The sequence below is a fragment of the Eleginops maclovinus genome, chromosome 17 (genome assembly GCF_036324505.1).
Source record: "Eleginops maclovinus isolate JMC-PN-2008 ecotype Puerto Natales chromosome 17, JC_Emac_rtc_rv5, whole genome shotgun sequence".
Taxonomy (NCBI): domain Eukaryota; kingdom Metazoa; phylum Chordata; class Actinopteri; order Perciformes; family Eleginopidae; genus Eleginops; species Eleginops maclovinus.
Window position 1 is genome coordinate 14,987,173 of NC_086365.1, and position 18,756 is coordinate 15,005,928.

Consider the following 18,756-nt stretch of genomic DNA (forward strand, 5'->3'; position numbering starts at 1 on the left):
CTTGCCAGTAAAACTAGCATCTTGCCATCTTTTTCTTCGGTCCCTACATTTTCTTGACTTTCATTTACAAGTTGAATACATCATTTTGATTCAATTAAGTTTCCCTATTCCAAAATTATTTCATATAAGGAATTTCCAATTAGTGAAACAAATGGTAATGCAATGTAGTCTCATTTCACTGTTTCACTGTGACTACATTAATGATTGACTGTTAAGTAAACCCAGTGACGGTCATAAAGCCTCTGTATTACTCACCCAAATTACACTTGTATAGGATTGGATGTTAAAGGCCATACAGTCTGCCAGGATGCCGTTAAAAAGGGTCAACATATACATCTGTCAGGAGCTTACAAATACAACTGAGTCATTTATTTCATACACATTTACATGGATACACAAGTACTTATGAATAATAGTTGGGGTTCAAAGCTTTGATTTGTTCCTATGACCTTAGCTGGCAGGTGAGAGATTCACAAATCTAAACCTCACATGACTTCCATTCAAGTCATGTGATTATGGTCCCTAAATGTTGTTACTCAAGGATACACAACACCGCACAAGTTACGATTTATTGTTGTCTTCTCAAACTTGACTTAAGTCACCTTGAATATTTATTGTAACAGAACCAGTAGATGCATCTGTATGGTATTCTCTATGATGGGTCTGGTATTCCACATTCAAACACCTGGACTACATCTGGTTTCTTTGCATGCTGCCGTGCAGTTGTGCCAGATGTGTCCTCTGAGTCTGTGAGTCCCAGCTGCAGGAGCGTCCTGGCTGCATCTGAACGCTGCCCGATGCACGCTATATGAAGAGCTGCCAACAGAAGAGAGGACATGATGGATTTACCAAATAGTTTATTAGTTGTTTCTTTAATCGGTAAACTGTCAAAGTCATTTTTCATTCAGAAATGGTAGAAAAATGCAGTTTACATCCTATCAAATGTATCCTCCTTGCTTTGGTTGATATCATATTGGACTTCATATAATTTCACAACAAATACACAACATGGAGTGTGATGCACTGCTTACCAGTTCTTCCCTTTGTGTCCCGAACATGAAGATCAGCCCCCAACTCCAGCAGTGTTTTTATAGTAGATGAGTGGCCCTCCTGAAAAACACAGATTTTCTATTCTCACACATAGCATAAAAACTGCAGGAAAATAAACAGTTTGATCCTCAGAATTTCATTTTGATTCCTTCAAAGTCTTTGATCTACTTCACATCCTTCCACGTAGTACCCCCAGCAGAAGAAGATGTCCCCCTTCAGGTACAATTCTGCACATTGTTAGTCACTAACCTCACCTTTGCAGCGTAGTGCAGGGCAGTAAGCTGGATGTCAGTCGTCCTCTGGTTCACGTCGACATTCAGCTCCCTCACCAGGAACTGCAGTGCCTCATCCTGCCCGGTAACAGCCACCTGATGCACCGCCTGAGCCCCGACCGAATCAGCTGCTGCTGGAGACGCCTGCAGAACACCTTAATTGTTATTTTTGTTGTACGATAACAAAAATAAACACACATAATTAATTAATAATGTGAAAATAATCTGAAGCCTGGGGAATAAAGGAGCAGATTAGATAATCGGCTCTGATATGGTTGCAATCCTTAACAAAAAACGTTCTGGAGGGCCCTAAGTTTATGGATAGTAGCGGGGAAAGTATGCCTTTTTTTACCTGGTGCTTCTCTAAAAGCAGCCTGGATACCGAAATGTGTCCATTCCTGACGGCGTCCATGAAAGGTGTCACTCCACAGCTGTCAGGGCTGTCGGGGGTGTAAACACATCTGGGAGAAAACAGAGGAGGTGTGAGACAGTCAGACAAATGTGAGACCTGCATTATACTGTATTTATCCTGAAACAAGGGTGGGAAATTTAAGTAAAAATTGAAATTTTTAGCCTGGCTACTTACTTATGCTAATATTTTACTTCCTATGTGTTTGTATTTGTTTTATGGGAAATATTCCACATTCAAAATGTTAACATACCTCTCCAGCAAGATCCTAACAACCTCCTCACAGCCGTGCATCGCTGAATGATAAACAGAGGGAGTACTGGTTATAATCTGACATTGAACACAATGATCTTCCAAGTAACAGGAGGAAAAAAACTGTCTTTGTGGTTTTACTTGCTGGGAAGATAAACCAGCCTAAACCACTGCAGGTAAACCAGAGGACGCTTTACCTGCTGTGTGTAGAGGTGTCCTCTGCGTCTTGCTCTCCGTCCTCCAGACGTCCGGCCTGATAAGAAGCAGGTGCTGTATGACCAGAGGATCCCCCTCCCTGCAGGCGATGTGGAAGCAGTTCCAGCCATCTTTGTTTCTCAGAGCAGGGTCGGCGTCGTGGCTCAGCAGCTCCTGGATCACAGCGAGGTTTCTGCGGGTGCAGGCCATCATCAGGGGAGTCCTGAGAGAGAAGAGAGGCTTACACACTCACTTAACACAGTAGTAAAGTTGTATTATGGTAGATATAGTTAATATGTTATAAGAAACATTTAGAAGATCTATGTGTCAAATCTCTTGTTTTGTCTTTAGTTTAATTTGGATTAGACAGCATCAAATATACTGCACACTTTTGTTGTGACTTTTACACTTTTACATACATTACATCAGATAATAAGTGATTTTCCTTGCATCACAGAAAAAGCCATCAAAAATGTAGATGCAAAGAATGGAAAACCACATTTAAATCAGAACTTTTCATTAAATTTGACATATTTATTAAGCGTATTTTGTAGATTGAACATTTGTTACCTTGTTTGAACAATGAAATAGTCGGGACAGTCATTGTGCAATGTAAGAAATCATTTTGCATTTAGAGGGACAGGATATTGTTTTAAGCTTCTGAAAATACATTTAAAACAGACCTTGTTATTTCAGAGAAAAGCTTTGTCGAATATCACGACGCACACATTAAGCCACTGTTGATACGCACTGCTGCTTTTCTTTGTCTCTTCATTATTGTTTTCATTTGATGTTGACACGCGTTTTGTAAATATATATAAAGGGATTGCTGACGCTTTGTAAAAAAATAATATAAAAAGGTTCTCCTTCGAGCCGGATTTGAACCAGCGACCTAAGGATTTCAGCGATTAGCCTCTACAGTCCTCCGCTCTACCAACTGAGCTATCGAAGGGAACTGGCACTCTACGCCGTAAAGTAATTACTTAAAGATGTAGAGGGCGCTATTTCTGTTAATATTAGCTTTTCATTATCTTTGACTAATCCACACTCACCAGTCGGCTTTCTTCAGACCGTCCACCTTGGCACCTTCCCGGAGAAGGTAGCTAACACAAGCCTGGTGGCCCATGGAAGCAGCTTCGTGCAGCGGCCTCTTGTAGTCGTTGTTATACACCTCCACATCCACGCCAACCTGCTTTATCAGATACTCCACAATGTCCAAGTGTCCCTTTCTGGAAGCGTAGTGCAGCAAGGTGTCTCCTGACCGACCAAAGTGTTTATTACTGACAGTCTGTAGAGCCACAGAGCCACCTGATGCTACCTGTTTCTCCAGAGAGTTTAACTGCCCCTCCTGAGTGAGCTTTACCAGCAGTTTCAAAGTGTTTTCGTCCATGCTGGGTGCAGGTTAAAGGCTGCTGCAGGTAAACTAATTTACTTACTGGTCAATTCATAGAAAATAGTGAAGCTGGGCTCCAGAAGACATGCTGGAATACATGTTTACCAGTTACTATCGCAGAGTAGCAAGAAATGAAGTGGCCAACCATGACCTTACACTGTGATTGTGTTTCCCAAAATAAAGTATAACAAAAATGCAGAAACAAAATCATTTAAATATTATTATAATTAGGATAAGTATTATATAGTAAATTGGATATCATTGGATTGTTTACAGATACGTATGTACCATTAAAAAAAACAAATGTAAATTCAAACTAAATAAACTTTTAATCGTAAAAGAAAACGTTTATATAAAACGCATACATTTGAGGACGGCACAAATGCATTTATTATTAAAAAAACATGTCATTTATTCGTAAAGTAGAGGAATAAGTAGATGAAATGTAAAAACAGGAATAGATTTTACTCGTCCTTTTCGGCAGTACGACACGCTGAGCATTGTGGGAAATGTAGTTTAATTGACACCGTGCGATTTGGCTCGCTAAAATACTCCCCAACTTCTTTAACTCACTTATTTCCTCCAGGATATCAAAATATCAGTACTCTGCCTAGTCGTAGATATATAAATATCTCTGTACGTATACGACAATGCCCCCTGGTTTAAATAAAGCGTATGAGAACATTTCTTTTTCTCAAATCGTGTCTAAAGTCCTAAAAACAGCATAAAAAAAGTATTGTTTTCAAAGCTGAAATTATTGTTTCAGTATCACTGCTGGTTCTGTTCATTTGTGAGGGCTAATCCAGTGTTTGGCAAAATGTCAGCAAAGGACTCAGCGGTGGTGAACAAGATGAGTCACATCTGGAGGGAAGAAGGAGGAAAAAAAAGTGGGGGGACAGAAAAGTGGGATTGTTGGTCTGGGTCTCAGTCCTTCATGTGTTTTACAACATGGACCATGAACACCAGGAATGAAACTGGCCGCAATTACCAGCTTCGTTGTCTGGTAAGTACATTCATTATTACATTTGCTTTGTGCTCCTTACTGATGATTTACAGTTCAGACCAAAAGGGACACACCTCCTAATTCATTTATTCTAAAGTGCATTTTACCGAAACAAATACGGTTCGTTTTTGTGCATGTAAATGTTTTGCAAAGGCTATTGTTTTCTGCATATTATGATACGTGTTTCGTGTATTTTGACCCATTTAAGCAGCTCTATTGTATTTGTTAGACAAGAGAACTTTTTGTCCTTTTACACTGAAAAAAAATGTCTTCACTGAAAGCTATCTACAAGCTAGATGATGCAGGACACAGTTTACTGTTGTGTCAATGCAATGAAACACTTTTCCATAAAACTGGGTTAGGTAGTTTTATGTGTTCTTTTTTCTGCTTTTTACGAAGGGATTTCCCTCCTTTAAGCTCCTTTTAAACATTTCTCTCCTAGAAAAGTCCACGTAAACAACTTAAATCCACTGTAAATCAATGAAATGTTACACGCATTGGGAAGTGAGTTTCATATAAAGTTAACTACTTTATCCAGGTTAGCATGTTTCTTGCAGTGTGATGATTTAAGTGGCTTTAGTGACTCACACCCCCTTTATGCTACACTGTCATAAGGCATTTTTTTACGAACTGTAGCTTGATGCTGCATAAAAGTACATGATTAATGTATCCACACTTCACAATGATGCCTTGAAGGAGCAAAAAAATCACTGTAAGACAGGGCAGAACCTTTTTACTGGTGTTTAATGTAATTCATTTGATAAAATCTCAAAATTAAAACTCAGAAATAGTAAAAAAAAAACATTCATATCTGTTGATGCAAAAACACTACATTTGTGGCTATACATTCATTGGATAGGAGGACATATCACATGTACATTTATGGCATTCTAATTTAAAGAGTCTTGAGTGGACTACCTTTCTTTTTTCGACTGCAGACCAGAGTCAGTGTGTTTGGCAAACTGGCATGCAAAACTAATCCAGTCCAGATGTTTTTGTGCTGCTCTAAACGTGTGACAAACAATCTAGAAAGTAATGCATAATTAATTGTCCTCTCTTAGTTCAGTCTGAGTTAGTTGGCTTCTGGGGAAGTGGTTGAACATAAAAAACAGACGACTTCTTTTGGTGTGAAATTACTGAGAACAAAAAAGGTGCTACTTCCTGCTGAGGTTTACCGTGTAAAAATGATGAGGCAATAGAAATGAAAGTCACAGAAGGGTTTTTAAGATGTGGGACGCATAAGATGTCCTTCTTTGTCGTTCATTGTTTGATCATTTATATTCTGTAGCCCTGGCATCAGGAAGGAAGGAAGGAAGTGGAGAAAGGTTTTGGACAAAGTGCAGACACATGTGTCTGCAGGCCTCAGTGAGTTTACTGCAGGTCAGGTTAACTGGCTGTTTGTCACACACACACACACACACACACACACACACACACACACACACACACACACACACACAGACACACACACACACACACACACACACACACACACACACACACACACACACACACACACACACACACACACACACACACAGCTGTATAACAATGTGTGTCTGAAATTGAACAGTGTGGGGCAATCTATCCAACCCCTCCTTAAGTATTCTTAAAGAGACCCTATTGTTCTTTTTGTGGTTTTCCCTTTCTTGAATATGTTTGTGTGCATGTAAATGGTCTGCAAAGGCTAAAATCTGTCCTCTGTCAAAAATAAAAAGTTCCGGAACCCAGTGACATCATTTTAGAACACTTGCGCTTCTATTGGCTAGAGCTCAAACACATTGTACGTGATAAGGCTAAGGGGGCGGGACGTCTCTAAGCAGTTGACCAATCACAACAGAGCCGGCCAGCTAACCAATCAGAGCAGACTGGGCTCTGGTTTCAGACAGAGGGTGAAAAGAGGTGCTGCAGCACAGGCAGTATGAGAGAACATAAAGAGCTGAACATTAAAGCATGGAGACATGTCCCAGGAGAGACACTGATGTGAAACTTGATAAAGAGGATGTAGCTTGACACAGTTTGATCTCTGCAGAAGAAACTTGAATCTTTAGCCATGTCTTGTTTAAACATGAGGCCTGTCATCTTACTAATAAATACTAAACACTTGCTAAGTCCCTTTTGGCCATGTTGCAGAGCTTCAATGTGAACACTCCTCAGAAGGAACTACAAAATCCTTCAATATTCAAGCCAAGGAATATTTCACAGCGATTTAAGGGCTCTTTTTCTGTGTGTTTGCAGATTTTGTTGGAAGTAATGATGAAATATGGCTCTCCTGAGAAAAAGTGAGTGAGTATGATGTGTATTACCAATGCAAAATGACAGGTTGGATGTTTTACGTCGAGGCAAAGAATAAACGTCTTCTCTACCTCTTAACTAGTGTCAGGTTTAATTTGTGTGACGTCTATGAAAGGAACTCCCACATTTCCAGCTAGGAAAGCATCTAGCATCGAGTGTGTGTGTGTGTGTGTGTGTGTGTGTGTGTGTGTGTGTGTGTGTGTGTGTGTGTGTGTGTGTGTGTGTGTGTGTGTGTGTGTTCTGGGGGAGGGTGTGATGAGGTAACCATATGAGGAGTATCCATCCAGTGTGTATAAGCAGTTTGGAGTTGCAAAATAGTGAGCTACCCAAATGAAACAGGGATTTACAAAGGTAATATGCATGCCTAAAAATGTGCTTTAATTGTTTAATCCAAGATTTGGAGAAGATCTCACCGCCCATGGAAACTGACCCATGAAAACTTGACGGAGCAACCCAAATATTTGTGCTAGAAATCATGACCCTGCATCCCCTGGGGTCAGTGAGTCCGGAATACTTCAGGTGCAGAAGTAGTTATGGCACCTGAATGAGCAGCCAGACGTGATCAAAGTGTCCGGGAAACGGTTGCAGATGGAGATTTAATCCTCCTTCTTAGATCCGTTCTGCAATAGGAGAGAGTATACCTTTCATGATGAGGAAGACACATAATCCTACCTCAGTTAACACAGATTTATAATAATGCTACTGCTAGTTACCACGACACTGACTGATTCCTCTGTTTCCAGTTAACCAGATCCTCCTGGTGCTTCTGCTGCTGATGGTGTGTCTCCTCCTGCACAGTTCACTGCTCAGAGCCTCGAGTCGACCCAAACTCGCAGGTATTTCCACGTATTTCCATCTTTGTAGGGCAAATTAAATGGACTTTCAAGGTGTATTGTACATGTATAAGCCCGATTTCTCTTATTCTTAGAGCCCCATTGTTGTCCGAAATACATATACACTGTCCTGCTGCCACCAAAACTCACTTAATTATCAAATTGGAGCTGCAAATAGTCCTCAGAACATTCACTATTTACTGTACTCATCCCTGCCTAACATTGGTTATAAACTCCTCAGATCACTGGAAGAGCCTCGGAGGTGGAGCACAAGTCTCCGCAGCGAGAGTGCCAGAGGCGGATAATGTCGTCCCCGTCATCATCTGTGCGTCGGAGGAGCGCCTCGGTGCGGCCATGGCCTCCATCAACAGCATCTACAGCAACACAGACTCCAGCGTCTTCTTCTACATCGTCACGCTGCGGGACGCCGTGAAACTCACAAGGTTTGTCACAATCTAACATCCCGGTGTTATTGCCTATGCTGAAGAAGGTCTCACTGTCTTTGGGTTTCCCAGACAGTACATAATGAAGACTAAACTGAAGGGCATCAGATATAAGATCCTGGAGTTTAACCCCATGGTCCTGAAGGGGAAAGTGAAGCCGGACTCCTCTCGGCCTGATCTCCTACATCCGGTGAGTTCTGGATTTGTTCCTCGATCCATACAGAGCTTATTACAGCTGCTCTGCACTCCGGTCCGTCACAGAGAGGTTAAATAACTCTGTTTTGTTTTGCAGCTCAACTTTGTGCGCTTTTACTTACCCCTGCTCGACATCAAACATAAGAGAGTGATATACTTGGACGATGATGTCATTGTGCAGGGTAAGGAGTCCGTGAAATGTTCTTATGGGTCGGTCAGATGAGTGGATTTGCCTTCTTGCAGCAATAACCCCAAATCTTTCCCAGAATTATTTTGGGTAGATTATATAACATGAAGAACACTTACACACACAATGACCTGTAATTAAAATGACCTTGAAATATGTATTTTTACTTTCACTTGTGAGGTTCAAGAACTCTTTGAACAACAAATTAAATAAAAATAAAGAGATTTTTAAATTAAATGATATAATTGACATAATGATATAAGATATTCATTACAACACCTTAAAATATGTGTTTAAACAAAGTAGTGTTACTCCATTAAACATGATTGGTTTTCTATTTATACCATAAGCACATATTGTTATAGTACAAAATACATAAATATGCAATAAAACATGGAATGTTATTTATGATTATGCACAGTAATTGCCTCCATCCCATACTATAAGAAATAATGCAACACTGAAGTACAAATAATAAACACAAAAGCAGGGGTGTCCAAACTACGGCCCGGGGGCCAAATGCGGCCCGCAGGCCATTTTGAATCGGCCCTCTGCAAATTCTAAAAGTATAATGCAATATGGCCCACCAATTTAACTTTTGCTCGTCTTATATTGTACTTGTCAAATGTATTAATGAGCCCATTTTTCAAATAAAATCAGTCGTTTAAAATGCTGCCAACAGAATAAATGAAGCCCTAAAGACAGACGGGATGTAGGCAGTTTTTCCTTAAACCATTTCCAAGTATTGCACATTATTCCCCTACATTTGTTTTGCTAACTTATAACTTAACTGATGAGGCGATATTCTCCTCTATCAGGGGCCCAGCTCTCCGTATATTTTTCTGTATGTGGCCCTCAAGTTTGGACACCCCTGCACTAAAGGAAATATTAATATGATCATTTAAAATCACAATTAAACAATAAATGACTAATACAGTATTTTTATAAATAGAAAAAACATAATGAATGTAAGATCAAATGTTGGGGAAACAATTGTATTTTAAAAAGATATGATCATGCAGCTTTAGTGGAAATCTGAAGTATGTCATTTGGTTTTATCCAGTTAAACAATTTCAGCTTAATTGATGGTTTCCAATTAAACAAAATAGACATTTTAAAAAGTGAACATCAAATCCACAAATATATTTGTGTTAAATATGTTGATGCAGTGACACACTTGTGTAGAAAATGAAGATGATTGGTTATGCAATAGCACTGTATGTGAAAATATTTGAACGGGCTTGTCATGCTTCTCAGGTGACATCAAGGATCTGTTTGATATGAAGCTGAAGCCGGGTCATGCTGCTGCTTTCTCCACGGACTGCGACCTGCCCTCCACTCACGAGATGGTGCGCAGCATCGGCATGCAGGTGGATTTCTACGTCTGATTTATATCACTTGTGTATTAACCTGTGGGAGGAGACAAAAATCACACCTGGAAGCAACAGTGTAATCCAGCATCACAACTAGTTTTTGGGTTGGATTTAAATATAACATTTCGGCCTCCTCTTCTCTGAGCTTGTCCCTCTATAGACGACCTACATGGGCTTCTTGGACTATAGGAAACAGGAAGTGAGAGACCTGGGCATCAACCCCAGAGATTGCTCTTTCAACCCCGGAGTGTTCGTGGCCGATATGAGCGAATGGAAGAAACAGAAGATCACCAAACAGCTGGAGAAGTGGATGGAAGAGAATGTCAGGTACGCACCGTGAACAGAAGGTTTCTGGAAGTGCTGACGTTGCATTTTTTCCACATGTGGTGCTAAAAGATGAAGCTCTGGAGACTTGTATCCACTGGTCGGCTTGAATAGTTTGCTTTAAGACATGAATTTGAGAGGCAAGATGAGAATATGTACATTTTTAAGAGTTGTTTTACCCTCTCCCTCCCTCCCGTCCACCAGGCAGAACATATACAGCAGCGCCATGGCAGGAGGCGTAGCAACCCCACCCATGCTGATAGTGTTTCACGACAAATACACAACACTGGACCCTCTGTGGCACGTCCGACACCTGGGTAAGATCATCCGTGGTAATTGGAAACTGTCTTAGCCTCCAAAATGTGCAAAACACATTGAAATATTTCAGCTTTAACTTACAAAGCTCCCCTGTGGGTGCAGGCTGGAGTCCAGACGCCCGCTATGCAGAGAGCGTCCTGCAGGAGGCGCACCTGCTGCACTGGAACGGCCCCTTTAAACCCTGGAACTACCCTGCTGTCCACCTGGATCTGTGGGAGAGGTGGTTTGTTCCAGACCCCTCCAGAAGGTTCTCCTTGGTACGACCTAAGAGTGAAAGCTAAGGAACATACCGGCCAGATTCCAAACCGACCCCTACACCCTATTCCTCCCCCCCGCTCCAAACCAACTGGTGGGGAGTGGGAGTTATACAAAAAAACCAATAGTGAGTCTGCATCCGTCCCAAACTTGAACTAGTAAACTGTGCAAAATAACACAGACATTTAATATGGTCACACAGATGCAACTTCATGGTTACCTCGTATTTTAATTTAGGAAGAGATAATACATTTTATTTATCCGGCGCTCAAAGACGCTTCACAGAGGTCAAAATAATGTCAAAAGTCAAAGCAATAGCACAACATTAATCACATGTAGTCTGAAAAACTGTAGACTTGTTCATTTGATTGTAAAGTTGCGTACATTTGTAAAAACCAAGCAGCAGTTGTGGTTCCTGAAGGGGTCCGGGTCGGTTTGGAATTGGGCCACCATGTCTGAGTAGCAAGTGAAGTTTACTTGAACAATGGCTGACAGTGAAATAAAAACAGTACAGTGAATTTAAAGCTGAGGAATGTTCTGCGAAATAAAATTGTTGGTTGGACATTGTTTGAGTGTGTGCTCAATACACAAATAGGAGTAGTCTGCTGTCTATAGTGAGAGATAGCCAGCTGTGAAGGGGTTAGAATATTAATTGTAGGATGTTTAAAGGGAAAGTGAGAAACTCCTAACAGTATTTATGTCTGCCCTGCTGTCCCTTACTTTAATGGTCCACATATGACGTAAACAGAATATATTTATATTTAAATCGCTGACAGAGGACAGACAAGTCATACAAATACAAATGTAATCATTCATTCTCAGTTGTTGAGCTGTTAGGGAGCATGCAAGTGAGGCTACAGGACACACTTTTTAAAAAGAAACTAGGTTTTTATTCACCCCAACACACATTATAAACCAAAAATCTTTAACCACAGGTCAACAGAAAAAACTTTAATAAATATTGCATCAACTGAACAAACAGACCTGCAGTAATGACTCAAAACCGGACATGTACAATGACCCGGGCCAAACCAATTATCCAACAAGGGGTAATTAAGATGAACAGAACGGACACATGACACACCCCCTTGATATGATAGCACATGGTCTGGCCCAATTTGACACTGAAGTAGGTGATTGTATTCCCATGAAAGGCCGTCACAAGCTGAAAAACTCCAGTATGGCCACCAGAGAGCATGATGGTCCTTAAAACAGCAGGGCTTTGCTGTTCTCATGGTGTTGCCTCACAGCTTGAAATCATTCATCCAATGACATGAGCATTTCTGAAGAGCTTTTTCCGCTAATTCAAATATCTTACATCTTATTTTTAAGAAATAGGCTTTTGAGTCTTACTAGACACTCTGTGGTTGAGCTCTCTGTTTATTTTAATCATCGGAAACACCTTTGAATCTCAAGCTAGCTTGGATTCTGTCCCGTTAACCTCTTAATTTCTGTCAATTCAATAATCGTTTCGGTATTATGTGACAGATTATGGTTTAAAATGTCGGCCTTGGATTTATTTCAATGTTTTATTGCATGAGAAAACATCAATTATTGAATCCAAATGTAATCCCACATCAAAGCTGCTACGTCCTTTGTATGTGAGGCTGAGACTCAACGGTGCACAAGGTGGGCATTGTTGTTTTAGACAGAAACATGCCCCAGAATTACTCATGATATCCTTGCCTTTCAATAGCTAGAGTGGATATTTGCTTTTAAAAGTAATCTAGGGTTAGTGTGTGTGTGTGTGTGTGTGTGTGTGTGTGTGTGTGTGTGTGTGTGTGTGTGTGTGTGTGTGTGTGTGTGTGTGTGTGTGTGTGTGTGTGTGTGTGTGTGTGTGTGTGTGTGTGTGTGTGTGTGTGTGTGTGTGTCCACTTCATCCCTCTTGGAATCAGATGAAGGTTTTTGTTGCATCAGAGGCGACGGAGGGCGATGTTTGTCGTCATCGGGACATCAGGGTTCAAGTTCAGGTTGTTGTTGTTGTTGTGTTTTTGGATATTTAGGCACCACTTTGTCAGAATGCCAGAGTGTAAACATTATAAAAGTTATCCTTAAAAGAGCAAAACCTCTGCACCAGAAGGAAATATGTGACAATATGTTTAATTGTCCCTCGCTGGGACCACATATCTTCATGTTTACACACAAACAGAAACAAACATCTACACTAAGCTCCAAACACAACAGCCCCCCAAATAATAATTCCAACAGTCCCAGAGTCAGTTTAAAACCTTCTGAATGCCATCCTTTAAATCTGACATTGTTGTCTTTAGTGGTTATTTGCATAATGGCACACAATCCGATTCATTGGAAAATAAACAGTGTATTTTTGATGGTCAACATTTGCTTTGATAAAAACAAATCTTGGTTTCAGTTTTTCTAACGATGTGTTTGAAGCAGCTATTACTTTTTACTGCACAACATTTACATTTACACCTTTAGCTTCTGGCTACTTTGCATGCAACTGATAAATGATGGTGCATTATTGCACGTAATCTGGAGTGTGTAAAGTAATTCAAATGAGCTTTAAATGCAACACTGAAGGGATGAAAACATAAACCCATACTATAGACAATACAATACTACTTTGATACACACTGCCCAGCCAAAAAACAGGTCACAGCCTGTGGGGGGCAGTGCTATGATCTGGGGCTGTTGCAGTTGGTCTGGTCTAGGTTCAGCAACGTGCCCAAAGAATGAGGTCAGCTGACTCCCTGAATATACTGAAGGACCAGGTTATTCCATCCATGGAGTTTTTCTTCCCTGATGACACGGGCATGTTCCAAGATGACAAAGCCAGGATCCATCGGGCTCAGATTGTGAAGGAGAGGTTCAGGGAGCATGAGACATGGTTTTCACACATGGATTGGCCCCCACAGAGTCCAGACCTGAACTCGATTGAGAGTCTTTAGGATGTGCTGGAGAAGACTTTGATCAGTGGTCCGAATCTCCCGTCATCGATACAAGATCAAAGAAAATGAATGCAGGACAGAAATAAATGTTGTGACGTTGCAGAAGCTCGTGGAAACGATGCCACAGAGAATGCGTGCCGTAATCAAAGCTAAAGGCGGTCCAACGAGAATTAGAGTGACCTTTTTCGTGGCCAGGCAGTGTATATGCATGAGCCAAGCTGGATAATACTAATTACTAATTAATGCATTAATTAAAGTATACTTAGTGCCTTTTTACATTATAGTAGTGCTACTTCTTCCAGCTCTGGTTGGGAGTTGAAAAGGTTGTAATTCCCTCTTTAATATCTGTTGTATATGCTGTGAAACCCTCCTAACTTTGATTTCATGTTTTATTGAATACAGTCATTCATCCTTTTTTTAATATTCTATTTTTTATCTTTAATATACATATATTTTTTGTTAATGCAAGGTTTTTTTAAGGTGTCTCTGGCTCTGAGTAGAGAGTGGTGTCTGCCCTGCGTCTTTTGTGCAACTTTACATTGATAAAAAATTACATTAAATGAGAAAATCTGGCTCAAATAAGTCCAGAAATCATATTGCATTTGCACTTCGCACCTCCCCAGTGACACATTTTCTGACACAGAGAATCCAGTCATCCAGACGAGGTTAATAGCTAGTTTGAAAGAAAGTCTGCATGAGGAGTGTGAGACTGCACGTATCACAGCTGGCAGACAGAAGCGAAGGCTAAGTGTGTGTCTGGTGAGTGTGTGTGTGTGTGTGTGCTTTTAGGATATGGGTGTGTGCAAGTTGAAGCATGGTGTGGAGTCACGATCATCTCTACGTTGGAGGCTGTGTGATGTCACTGCTCGGGTTTCCCACAGCTTACTTTCCTCTGCTTAGAGACACTGAAGGACTTTGTGAAGCATTGGGTTAAAAAAGTGAAATAACCCCCATTTATTTATTGTTTCTCTAAAAAGCAACTCATCTGGGTTGATTCTCCACAACAAATGCACGTTTCCCTCCCGTTTGAATACGGGTTCTCTTTTAAAAACAGCTATTTTAGGAAATACACTTTTAATAAAACATACAAAATGTAGTATTCAGTGTGTTTTAAAGCAGCTGCTGATTTGAAATCCTACTGTACATAACATTTTTAACTCTATATGGCATATTTCTGACGTTTCTTCCTAAGTTTTCTGGGTGTTTCCTACTTGATGTTGCTCCCTGTATGAAATTGCAATCAAATTTAAGTGACATGCTCAAAGGCACACCTAGCACTTTTGTAAAATGTGAAGGCACTGCAGTCAAACACAACATTACATTGGTAAATACAGGCCATTTAAAGTCCTTGTATGACATTTGATATGAATAGTAAAATGTCGGTCTGAATGCATTGAGCTTACTGTCTAATATTAACCTCTATGCCTTTCATGCACACGTGTCTTAACTCTCCATTCATTCCCCACTCTTTCCCCCACTGCAGACATTATCTCATGGCTTCATTATTAGGTGTTACGTAAGCGCTACTTGGCAGCTTTAAATACACAACCATAGAACGCTGTGATCCCTGCAAACCTGTGGAGCTACAGAAGGTCTCCGTTAACACCACAGCATTACAGTCAATCACCGTGCAGCTGCAGGAGATGCAGACTGTTTGACAGAACGTGCAATTGCAGTGTCACGTTGAGTTTTGCTTAAAGGCACCTGTCTCAAAGATTCCCACAGAGGTGGAAGAAGTTTCAGATGCTCTGCTTGAGTAAAAGTTATTTTGCATTATATCAAAAATACTGAATTACAAGTATTATGGAAGTAGAAGCACAAAGGTATTATCAGCTAAATGTTCTTAAAGTATGAAAATACATTTGCAAAAACACAACCTTTGATTCAGACTTTCAGACTCTGAGATTGTAAGCAACATCCTCCAGATAAAATTCTGTATTTCTGTCTGAATTGATAAGAAACTCTGCAGGAAAATGGGCTTTATGTGTGTTTATATAACTATATTTATTCATGTATATTTTTCATTTCTAGTTCATATTGTTGCATCACATATGAAGAAAGTTCTGTTTGACTTTTTGTTAAATATTTAAACAGTTTTGTGACTTAAAGAGTACATTTCTTTGTTCAAAGTGGCTAGAGCTGTTAAATAAATGTAGTGGAGTAGATGTATAAAGTAAAATAAAATGGAAGTACTCAATTAAAGTACAAGTATCTGAAGAATACACTACAGTACTTGTAAAATGTACTGCAGTGGTGAATGCGTGGCTTGGATCCCAGTTCAGTTTTCTCCCACACATCGGTGTTTAAAATCCCTGGAGGTAAATGATGATTGAAACTGAAAGCAACAACAGGCTGTTTACTGTGTACAAGCAAACTAAATAATAAGTGACAACAAGAATTCAGGAGTTGTGAGTTGTGTGTGGGTTTGCTTGTGTTTCGACATTGAAGTTTGCAGTCTGACGTCCTCTGCAGGTGTGTGAGGCTTTGCAGGGATCAGTGTGATTGCACCGTGGTTCATCAAGGACACACAACTCTTTTCATTTGCCTGCCATGACTCCCCTGCCAGGGTGCTGTAATACTTTCTTGAATACCTTTGACTCACTGCCGTATTCCTGCCTTGGCAAAAAACCACACGTCAACAGGTAACTACAGAACGTTATTCCTGAAAGCAGTCAACATTTCACTGAGCCAAAGGGTTAAAGTGCTCCTGATAGCAGATAAAATGACATTGCTAATTTGGCTAGTCTTTTTCACACATATTTAAGATGCAAACTAAAGCAGTAGAAGACATTTACATTATTTAAATGGAAGTTAATTAAAGTGCAGAACTGAAAACTCTCAGGAGGGCGAATTCAGAGTTGTCTGGACAAGCTAGCTTTAGCTAAGCTACGCTAAGTAGCACAAGCATATTTTCTCAAAATGTCCAATTTATAAAGTGATATAAAAGAGTTTCATATATTTTTATTCACTATTACTCATTAAACTAACTTCTCTTCACATGAAAACGTTTTTTTTTCTTCTTCTACCAAGGAACCTGTGTGTGGCTAACTACAACTGACGTTAGCATGGTTGCGTCAGATAGCAGGAATCTCAAGCTATCCGAAGTGTACATGTAAACACTCTAAACCCTCAAGAGTTAAACAGCCAGCTTTGGTTTGACTTCCGGAGGTGGCAGAGAACCCAAACAACGCCAAGTTGTTCATTATCAGCTTCTTTGTTATCTCGGTGTTGCAGCCCAAACTGTTACAGATAACGGAATCACACTGTGGACCCAAACTACACAGGATACAGTTTTCAACCGTAGCAAAAGCTGCTCATAGGCTTGTATCAAGGCTCACTTGCTGATAAAGCTATTGTAAAAGGCACATACCGTTCTATACAAGAGTCTAAGTCCAGCGGTGATGTTCAACCTAGAGCCTAAATCCAACCAAGGAGTTCAGTTTGCCAGCGTTAAATAGAACAGTCACATGATTTAGCAGCGTGAAACTGCAGCAATGTTTAATAGCATGGTCATATGTGGGATTTCGGGAGTCATTACCAATCAAACTATGCTGAAATTATATGTATGCATGCTTAAGATGCAGGAATGAAACAAGCCTTAACCACTTCTCTTTTTACAAGCAAATAAATCTGACACACAAGTCTTTCAAAAATGCTTCGCAAAGTACTTTTGAACCAAGAGTGATAGAGTTTGACCCAGAACGGATGTATTTGCGTACTGTATGTGCTTAGTGAAACTATTGCTGTTGACTGGAGTATTTCTTTGATTGCAATCTAGAGATCTGATTTGGTACGTGTTAGGTCCATGCTTACTATAGCAAGGGAATCTTCTAGCATAGCTTTCGTACTTTACGCTCTTCCACACGTCCTCAGTTGTCCATTTCCAGGTAGTAGAAGGCTGGGATCGGTGTAGTTTAAAAGCAGTCTGCAGAATATGAATATCAGCAAACATTCCTCCAGTGCTACTCTTACATACCTGAGATATTTCAGAGTTAGTTGCACGAAGGTTGGCCTTGCTGGTATGTAAATGTTATGACAGTGAAAAGGGGGTCAGTGTGGATCTGCAGGTTTCTACAGACAGGTCCGTGAGGTGGTGACTGTGTCTGCCTTCCGTCTGTTTACCGAGCTCATATGAATGAACAGTGTCTAGTTTCTGTCATTCCCATTAATATTCATTGCCTATATGACTTTGTTTGGCATGAACCAATGGAAGGAAATGTGATTGACATCATCTGGTTTCCATAACGCTGAAGCCACAGAATATTAACACTCAATTCTGAAGTGCTTAACAAAGCTTGATGCTAATTGATTTTCCTTGTATTGCCGGCAAATTCCACTTTCAACAACCCTGTTTCCCGGATTAGCTCTCTGACAGACTAAACCACATTACAGAAAATCAAATGGCAAAAGTAAGCAAATGTCTGGGAAACCTGGGCAACATTTTTATTAGGAGTAGTTTGGGAACAAACCAACACTAAGAAGAAGAAAGCGAAATGTAACTTTTGCACTTGTGCCTCCTCATAATTGAATTCAAACACGACTATTTTTAGCGATATTTCTCCGTCTACATTAAAGAGGGCAATCGTTTTATGAAGTTATAAAGTGTAGCATCGATTTGGATGTCCATTCTTCAATCTTTTTTCTAGCATTGCTTTTGGTTGCACCATCGGCAAAATCCTCCACTATTTCCAACCTTTGGTTCAAAGCAGGTCATTCACTGTGGGTTTATCCATACTGGTTTTTACCTTAAACAGCTGATGGAAACACTATTTTGAAAATGACGGAGAAGGGACCAAAGCAGCAACATTTTTGTCCTGTAAAACCCAAAATAATACTCATGCAAAGCAAAAATCCCAAACATCTGATCGTTCCAGGTTGTCAACTTTAGAAATGATTTGCTTTTCTTGGTTGAATTTTATGGAAAATCTGAGTTTTATTCTTGATCTTATCTCTGCTCTTGAGAATTGATGATGTTTAGACTTAAAGACGGATCTATGTATCGAGAAAACAATCCAAACATCTACTAAACCTTTTTGATTTGATTTAAAAT

At 40.1% G+C, this 18,756-nt stretch overlaps 2 protein-coding genes and 1 non-coding gene across 4 annotated transcripts; 1 reads left to right on the forward strand and 2 right to left on the reverse strand.

Moving 5' to 3' along the window:
* Positions 1-555: 555 nt before the first annotated feature.
* On the reverse strand, positions 556-3,687 carry ankrd16 (ankyrin repeat domain 16). 2 transcript variants are annotated; one of them, XR_010167819.1, is made up of 7 exons: positions 3,231-3,687; positions 2,181-2,401; positions 1,985-2,027; positions 1,675-1,783; positions 1,300-1,466; positions 1,032-1,110; positions 556-816 (listed from the first exon to the last, which is right to left on the reverse strand). XR_010167819.1 is itself a non-coding variant. In XM_063905733.1 (7 exons), the coding sequence occupies exons 1-7, from the start codon at positions 3,566-3,568 to the stop codon at positions 653-655; spliced, it is 1,116 nt and encodes a 371-aa protein (XP_063761803.1). In that variant the 5' UTR covers positions 3,569-3,687; the 3' UTR covers positions 556-652. The 2 variants fall into 2 exon arrangements, 1 of the variants encoding a protein (XP_063761803.1); XM_063905733.1 differs by having other exon boundaries at positions 1,305-1,466.
* Positions 3,043-3,130, reverse strand: trnay-gua (transfer RNA tyrosine (anticodon GUA)). Its single transcript is given in 2 exon segments — positions 3,043-3,078; positions 3,094-3,130. It is a non-coding gene; the product is annotated as a tRNA-Tyr (tRNA).
* A 754-nt stretch (positions 3,688-4,441) lies between the features above and the next one.
* On the forward strand, positions 4,442-11,351 carry glt8d2 (glycosyltransferase 8 domain containing 2). The gene is made up of 10 exons (XM_063905134.1): positions 4,442-4,574; positions 6,813-6,856; positions 7,613-7,705; positions 7,944-8,145; positions 8,218-8,335; positions 8,438-8,522; positions 9,785-9,897; positions 10,061-10,227; positions 10,429-10,541; positions 10,645-11,351. The coding sequence occupies exons 2-10, from the start codon at positions 6,838-6,840 to the stop codon at positions 10,821-10,823; spliced, it is 1,089 nt and encodes a 362-aa protein (XP_063761204.1). The 5' UTR covers positions 4,442-4,574; positions 6,813-6,837; the 3' UTR covers positions 10,824-11,351.
* Positions 11,352-18,756: the final 7,405 nt, after the last annotated feature.

Excerpts from the sequence above, each read along its gene's own strand:
- ankrd16 (XM_063905733.1), bottom strand. The coding sequence starts at position 3,568 with ATGGACGAAAACACTTTGAAACTGCTGGTAAAGCTCACTCAGGAGGGG. Across the intron at positions 2,402-3,230 it reads GGTCTGAAGAAAGCCGACTG|GACTCCCCTGATGATGGCCT; the intron begins GTGAGTGTGGAT and ends CTTCTCTCTCAG. Across the intron at positions 1,467-1,674 it reads TGCTTTTAGAGAAGCACCAG|GCGTCTCCAGCAGCAGCTGA; the intron begins GTAAAAAAAGGC and ends GGTGTTCTGCAG.
- glt8d2 (XM_063905134.1), top strand. Across the intron at positions 10,228-10,428 it reads TGGATGGAAGAGAATGTCAG|GCAGAACATATACAGCAGCG; the intron begins GTACGCACCGTG and ends CCCGTCCACCAG. Across the intron at positions 10,542-10,644 it reads GTGGCACGTCCGACACCTGG|GCTGGAGTCCAGACGCCCGC; the intron begins GTAAGATCATCC and ends CTGTGGGTGCAG.